Source organism: Syngnathus acus, chromosome 13 (assembly GCF_901709675.1).
Source record: "Syngnathus acus chromosome 13, fSynAcu1.2, whole genome shotgun sequence".
Taxonomy (NCBI): domain Eukaryota; kingdom Metazoa; phylum Chordata; class Actinopteri; order Syngnathiformes; family Syngnathidae; genus Syngnathus; species Syngnathus acus.
The window spans coordinates 10,010,662-10,018,619 of NC_051098.1; the positions used below are offsets into that span (position 1 = coordinate 10,010,662).

At 46.5% G+C, this 7,958-nt stretch overlaps 1 protein-coding gene across 1 annotated transcript; it reads left to right on the plus strand.

Annotated features, from left to right (window-relative positions):
- The first annotated feature begins 2,554 nt into the window (after positions 1-2,554).
- On the plus strand, positions 2,555-7,725 carry LOC119132674 (filamin-A-interacting protein 1-like). Its single transcript, XM_037268124.1, has 4 exons — positions 2,555-2,942; positions 3,016-3,192; positions 3,258-3,436; positions 3,508-7,725. Exons 1-4 carry the CDS (start codon positions 2,733-2,735, stop codon positions 5,870-5,872), a joined length of 2,931 nt encoding a protein of 976 aa, XP_037124019.1. The 5' UTR covers positions 2,555-2,732; the 3' UTR covers positions 5,873-7,725.
- Positions 7,726-7,958: the final 233 nt, after the last annotated feature.

Below are 7,958 nucleotides of genomic sequence, written 5' to 3' on the forward strand. Positions count from 1 at the left end.
TAGACATTCAATGCACGTTTCCATAAAAAACTGTGAGAAGAGTGGAGAAAAAAAAAAAATTAACCATAAATTGACCGCCGCCCCGCATACAAAAACTAACCAATAAAAAAATAAAACCTCCAGATACACAAGAATCTGAGTATACTTTACTGCTCAGCCAAAATAAATAAAAACCAAAAGTAGTAGGTGCAGAGAGCCTACCTTGCCCTCAAACAAATATTACACCTGGACTTAGAAACCTGGGGAGTTTGTTTCAAGCATACCATTACAGCACACTGAGAAACTGAGATAATGAATAAAAATAACAAAATGTACTGTTCAAGCCTGATATGGTGGCATTGCGATTACGCAGAATATTGCTATGACATAGCTTGATTTCACTCCCTTCCCAAACTGCACTGACTGCTTTGAATTAGTGGTGAATGTTACTGTACTGCGATTTCAAAACATGCTGATTAATGGGCACTAACCACCAACCTTCAAAGATTATAACCAGAAGAAAAACAAAAACATGATTATCCATACACTATGTACTATTTCTCCTTCAGTATGATGAGAAAGTTAAATTTAATGTGGAAAAATAATGTGGCATTAAAAAACAAAACAAAAAAAAACTTAATACACAATTCTACACTATTTATCAAAGAGCAGCTGTTACAATGTTGCCCTTTACTCAGTGAGCTATGTTTGTGTTTGCTGCGCAAATAGCTCTTCTGCAGACTTACTGGTAGCAATGAGTAAGTTTGAAAAAATATATTGTAACTGATAAAGTTGTCAAACAATGGGGAGTCACTTTTATACGGAACTGGAGCTTTCAATCAAATCCAGTAACATTGCATGATGCTTTAATACACTAAGGATGTATTCAGACCAGAAAAGTCCTTTAGTCCACTTGTTTGGTCCAGACCAAAATTGGACTTAATTCTTTTCGTTTGATGCGGTTGCTATTCAGACACTTGTACATTTTGCAAGCGAAGTATATTTTGTAAACACACCCACGCTTGTGACGATCTGTGCTCCCATTGGACCAGGGCGGCACACAGAGCACAGAAATGACGAAAAACATGCGAGTCCTACGCGTTGCATATTTGTGCTGTTGGTTCCGATCTATTAGTGAACGCTTATTCTGTAATAATTGTCAGCAAAGCCAAATAAGGCCTATTTGGCAACTTAAGTTTACAGGTCAAAAACTGTTTGATAATTGCAACACTCAGAACAAACACTTGCTCATCCATTCCATAAAGTTCAACCATGTCAAAGTTTACACTGAACAACAGCTTTGACATGAATACTCATTTTGCTGAATGAGTTTCAAAAATGATTAATTAGCCAGTTCGAGATTTTGCATCTCTGTCCAGCATACTAACATGCATTACTGCAAACGTGCATTTGCAAGAGCTTCTAAATGTTACAGAAATCACAGAACGTTACCTACAGTATTTATGTAACACACCGCTATACTAGAGATGGCTTTAGTGTTCCCGCTGCTTCATAAAATACTTCAACTGAAGCGCATTACTGCGACTTATGTAGAACTTGTTAATGGTGACCATTTTACCAATTGCTGTCGGTAACACCGTGGAGCTACTATAGGCATTCATCGGAGTCCCATCCAGGTTCCTTTTGAACGAGATTTGTTCAAGGATCCCCAATGCAATAGTTTTTTGTTAGCTGCCTTTACACATTGAAAATGTTTGCTGACATTGTATTTATCAACAGTAGTCTTTATCAACACTGATTTCCCAATCTGAAATGAATGCAAATAACTCACCTTTAAAAACAGACTTAAGCCACGGGAAGTGACCTGATGAAATACTGACGTAACAAGCCAGTTTTAATTTATTTAGTTGGGCCTGGAAAGAAAGTGAGTTTTACTCACCAGTTTGCACACAAGAGAAACCACGACAGGCTTGTGACTGTGTCCAAATCTATAATGAAAAGTGCTCACACCCCCTTTTAAGTGAGTACTAATTGTGCTACAGGTGTGATTACAACAGTTGCAAGTTCCAGCCCCCAGTAACACAGATCTCTATAGGGAGGCTCAAAGGCTTAAGGCGGAGTCTCCAGGGTCGCTACTGGTCGGCCATCTTAGGACAGAGGACCGTGCTGGTGCTCTGTCCTGTACACGGTGACAAGGTGGATGATTTACTCACTTAAATACTCGTATCTCGCTAATTTATTCTTTTGTCAAAATTTGTGGATGCGCTTGTATTTATTTGTTTGTTAAGAGGCTTTGAGTTAAGACATGAGCCTGGTTACAAAGTTAAGCAGAATATTATTTTTTTGTGTCAATATATAGTTGCACATCATATTTGTAGTATCAATACATGTCCCATATGGTACGGAACCAAAGTTAAATGTTTATTTAAAATTGTTTCTTCTCGAGGACAGCAACAGGACAAGTGGGCGGGCTGTGTCGTCATAGAAACAGTAAAGTTGTTTGGTTCTGTGGAACAGAATGCCAAATCAAAATAGAAGTCTGATGAGACTTATAAATAACTAACATGGTTGCTGCCGCTCAACTGGCAGGATTCTTGCAATCTGAGTCACCAACTGCTTTCATCAACAACATCAGCATAAGCCCCCAGCAGACACACTCACAGAACCCGGATCAGTCACGATGTCATCATTAGCGTGTGGAAGTCAAGTCACCTGGATGATGTCATGTTATCGGCCAAAGACTTACTGATAAATGAATCCAGCAGCTCAGCATGCGATCCAGGTAGTAGACCATGGAGAGCCAAGACGATAGACCCAAGGAGCCAACATCCAAAGGCTCCGCAAAGCAGCAAAAGGAAACGACAGGAGAGTCTTTGAGGAAGAGGAATGCCGACGTCCAACGAGAAACGGAGGACAGAGAGTTGGACCCCAAAAGTGGAAAAATCAACTTGTCCAAGAGGGATTTGCTCCAGCTTCTGGGAATCATGGAAGGTGAAGTTCAGGTGGGACTCGTCTGAAGGAATGCCTGCAATCTTGACGCGAATGAAGTGTGTGTATGTGTGCACGCGCGCTCAGGCCCGAGAGGACTTCATCAATCTGATGAGTTCTGCGACAAGTGGCCCAGAAAAGCTGGAGTCCCGATACGGATGGCCCGTTCCCGCCAAAGTGCAGTGGGCCCTGCAAAGGGACGACGGTGTGTTTGCCCGCCGCGGCTGCCTCGCGGACGACGTGTACAAGACACCCATGGCCCAGGTGAAACGCATCCAAATAAAACACAATAAGCATCTTCTAACATCAAGCCAAATGTCTGCGGTCAGCTGGAGCGTCTGGAGGACAAGCAGAGGGAGACGTACCGCCGCATGCTGGAGCAGCTTCTGCTGGCCGAGAAATGTCACCGCCGCACCGTGATGGAGCTGGACAGCGAGAAGAGCAAACACGCCGACTTCATCAATAAGAGCGACGACTTCACCAACCTGCTGGAGCAGGAGAGGGAGCGGTGAGGACCGGCCGGACGGGCGGCCGGCCAAAGCCGGCTGCTGGCTAAAGCGAGCCCCTCCTACTTTTCAGACTGAAACAACTGTTGGAGCAGAAGGAGGCCCACCAGGCCCAGAAGGACAAGGAGCACAGCAGGCACCTGGAGAAGCTCCAAGTCCAGTTGCTCAAGCTCAAATCCTTTGCCCTCATGCTGGTGGATGAGCGAGAGACGCACGCTGAGCGACTGGACCTGCAGAGCCAGAAGGTCCGGGAGCTCGCTCAGCAGTTGAGGGACAAAGAGCAGCGTCTGGCGGATGTCACTGACGAGGCAAAGCGGGATGGCCTCAAGGTCTTCGAACTGGAGGAGGAGCTGGAGCACAGGATGGCCACTTCCAAACTAGAGCAAGAGGCGATGACGGCCAAACTGTCCGACCAAGAGTCCCAAAGCCAACAGCTGAGGCTGAAGCTCAACCAACTGGCCAACCGGATGGAAGAGCTGCAGAAGAGCAACAGGCAGCGATTGGACGAGGACCTTCAGAGGGATGAGTGCCAAGACTCCTCCCCCGCAGCTGAGCTGGAAATCCTGCGGAAGAAAGTGCTCGAGCTGGAAGGTCAGCATGAGGAGATCAGCGAGCGCAGGGAGCTGGCAATGAGGCTGCGACACGAGGAGAACATCAGCAAGGAACTTAGGCTGGAGGTGGACAAGCTGCAGAGGAGAATGGCTGACATGGAGAAACTCGAGGAGGCTTTCGGCACAAGTCGGATGGAATGTTTGCAACTCTGCGCCAAGCTGGAGAAAGAAAAACAAGTCGCAAGCGATCTGGAAGGTGACCTGGAGAAGCTCAAGAGACGACTCAAAGGATTGGAGTCCCTGGAGGCAAAGCTGGAGAGGGCAGAGATCATCCTCAAAGATGATCTCGCCAAGCTCAAGTCCCTCACTGTCATTCTGGTGGATGAAAGGAAGAACATGGCAGAGAGACTGAAACAGGAAGAAGAGGAAAGAGAAGCGCTGAGTTGCAAGTTGAAAGCTGAAGAATGTAAGGTGAGTCAAGTCACAGAGAAGCTGATCGACGAGAGCAAAAACCTCCTCAGATTGAAATCCGAGGCGGAGGTAAAAGTGACCAGAGTAAGTGAAGAAAACGAGCACTTGAAAGGTCAACTTAGGACGGAGCGGGAGCGATGTCGCCAGCTCAATACCGACATGTGCGCCATGAAAGCCACGATGGCCGAGACGCAAAAGATGCAGACAGGCCAGGAAGGTCAATTAAAAGATCTCGCGGAGGAAACGGAGAACCTCAGTAGCCGACTCGTGCGGCTGGAGGTGGTTGAGAGGGACTTGATGAAGACAGAGGATCTGGCAAAAAGCTCAGATCTGGAAGCGCCTTTGAAAGAGAAGATCCATCAACTTATGGCCACCGAGGACCGGCTGTCCCAGTTGCAAGCCGATTATTCTGTCCTCCAGCAAAGGTTTCTGGAGGAGGAGGAGGGGAGGAAGAGCGCCAGCCAAGAGGCGGCCGACCTCAGGCGGGAACTAGAAGCCGGAAGGCGCTACGCTCGCATCTCCAGGCCCGGCGTCAACGTGGGGAGGACGGCAGAAGCTCGCCTGGCATCCACGGCCACGCAGACCGATGCCCCGCCCGCAGCTTCTGCTGACGATTTCATTCGCCAGTCTGTCCTGGAGGAGAAACACCTCATGACCCAGCTTAGGCAACGCGAGCTCAAAAAGCCCGCCATCCGAGAACGTCATCTGCCCGCCATAGCCGAACCAGAGGCCATTGGGATAGGAACAACCCCAAGCCAAGGTCACGCCCCTCAGGTGTCTGTCTCGCAGAAGCCAGGCCAGCCGCTTCACATCCGGGTCACGCCCAATCCCAACAACAGCACTGCTACCCTGGAGATCACTGGCCCACGGGGCCGAGACTTCTTTTCCAGTTCGACAGTAATCCCAACACTCGGCCTTCGCCCCCCTCACATCACCATCGTCCCGAAGACCACCGCCATCGCGGCAAAAGGCAAACCGCGCAACGTGGCTGATCCGGTGCACTCCCCTGTTACCATAACGACCATCTCCACAAGCACAAGTCCCGACAAGAGTGACAGCCGCCCGGCACCGCTCTCCATCGTCACGGTCAGCACCGGCCCAGCAGCTCGAGCTTCCCCCAAACTTCTGCCGGAACCTCTGCGCGGGGACACGGGTGGTTCCACCGCGGGTCCCGATCAGCGATCCGGCGCCGCCTCGGCTGCGCTTGTCAACTGCAACGTGGTCATGACGGAGGACAGGAAAATTCACATCCGCCTGAAGACCACCGACAGGCAGGACAGAGAACGTGTCCAGCCACTCTCAGCAAGGTCAAAGACCGAAGGTGGCAAAATGAGCAGCAGCTTAAGCATTACGCCCGTCGTGACCGCCACGTGCAGGTCAATGACCTCTGTGGGGAGAGTGCGGCCACAACTTTGAGCACGCAATCGCAGAGGTAGCAAAAGTATTTTTTGCATGTTGGTACCGAAAGTATCGGTTCGCTAATCCCATTTCCTGAGTAGCTTCTCGGTCATAATGGTGGTCCCTTGGACAAAACCAGTTGCTTTAAAGTAACCCTCCCAAATATGAACGTACTTGTGTCTTATTGATGTACAGAGGTTAAAATCGGGTGGCTGAATACCAACATTTTGTAGACTATTTTGTGTACATGTCCATGGATAATTGTTGTGAGACAATGCTGATAGGAGTGATTTTATGGTTTGGAAAATTGTCTGCTGCAGTTTGCCTTAAATTCAAATGGTGGTGCTAGTGTACCACAAAAAGTGTCACGTCTGAGTTCTGCCGCATGCACACTGCAAGGTGGTAATTTAGATGTCTAGAACATCTTCAACGGATCATCAGATTGAATGCTCGTTTTTGTCTATATCTGACTTGGTCGTGCTCTACAGGCTGTGGCCAGTGATTCAATCCAGACCCCTGCAAATTTTCCACAATATATTATACTGACTGATTTGTTTCAATTTAAGTCATAAATCCAAAGAAAATATCGAACTGTGAACTACTGCGGTTGACAAGTTTCTGATTTCCCCTGAGCTACCGATTTAATCAAGATGCCTAGAAACAAGATAATGGGAAACTTTTTAATTGTTCATTTTCGATGAAGAAGAAAAACATTTAATTGTTCATTTTAGATGACTCATTTATTTTTATCCATCCTACACATTAAAAATTGCCACACAAACACTTTTGTCTATAGACTCATTGATTTGATTTACAGTCCACTACATCACCTAATGATTTTCAATACACATATTTTGGAAATCAACGTGCCAGTGCTTGTAAATGTTTCCTTCACAGATAATAATTGCACCAACATCCATCAAACCATCTATCCATTTTCTTTACTTTTTCACTTAGGGCATAAGGCTCGAGTAATCATTGGGTGCACAAGTTGGGTTAGAGTTGATGATCATTGTGTTTATCTGACCCACTTAATTTAAACTCAGGAAAAGTGTGACCATGGGGCATCCAATTTGGGGTTATGGCAGGACTTTGTTGAGTATTGGGACCCTCGTCAGAATCAGCCAGCCTCAGACAATGGTTGGGGTCAGAGGTCCTTAAAGACTTGGGGTGAGAGGGCTAATGACTCAGTATTGAACTGGGAGGAGCCAGCAAGTAGGTTACAATGTTTCTGACAATGCCAAAGAAAGAATTCTCCTCTATGTTGTTCGATTGATGCAGAAGATCTTTTGAACTCTGCCTGTTTACTCCCCCCTTCTCTCCTTCACTCCATCAGCTAATACAAGCTGGGCACGAGCGATTCTGGCTTGTCCAAGCTGTGGCATCGACTTATCTTCATTGCTTCACATAACCTCTGACCTCACTGGGTCAAGTCTGCAGCCGTTTGGACCTCCTCCACCTGGCCTTTATTGCCACCCATCAGACAGTCCGGATGGATAGGTCTCCCCTCAGGATGTCAACAGGATTACATTGTTGTTTCAGTAGAGGGACCCCGGGAAGTATAATATAAGAAAAATATGGGCAGCTTCCTTTTTTTCTGTACATGAAATATTTATTCAATCAGTTTTTGAATAAGCATTTTATCTCATTTTACAAATTATGACCAATGAGTTAGTAGCTGATTAGACTAAGTAGGCTTTCAAAGATGCAAGCATGAACCGGATCAACCAAACTCCACATTTGATTCCGCGATAAGGGGATCATTAAGTCAAGCTGCCCAAAATTTAAGTATCACATTTATGATTCTAGTAATGTTGCATTGACATTTGAGTCTTATTCGAATGGGTAAATAAAGATTCATTGTAGTAGTGGTGGTGTGTAACTTTACTACACGATACAAAGGTCAAGTTTTTGCAAAGTGGTGTTTTATCATTCCAAGAATTTTTAGACTTGGAAGGAAGTATTTCACTCCAGGGTGCTAAAGATGAGGGGTAGGGACAGACAGAGCCGTGATCGTGCAAGGGAGGAAGGCACGGACAAGAAAGGAAGTGAGTGTTCATTACAGTGTGTGTCTCAGTTGTGAGCATGCCCAGTAGAGCTCGCC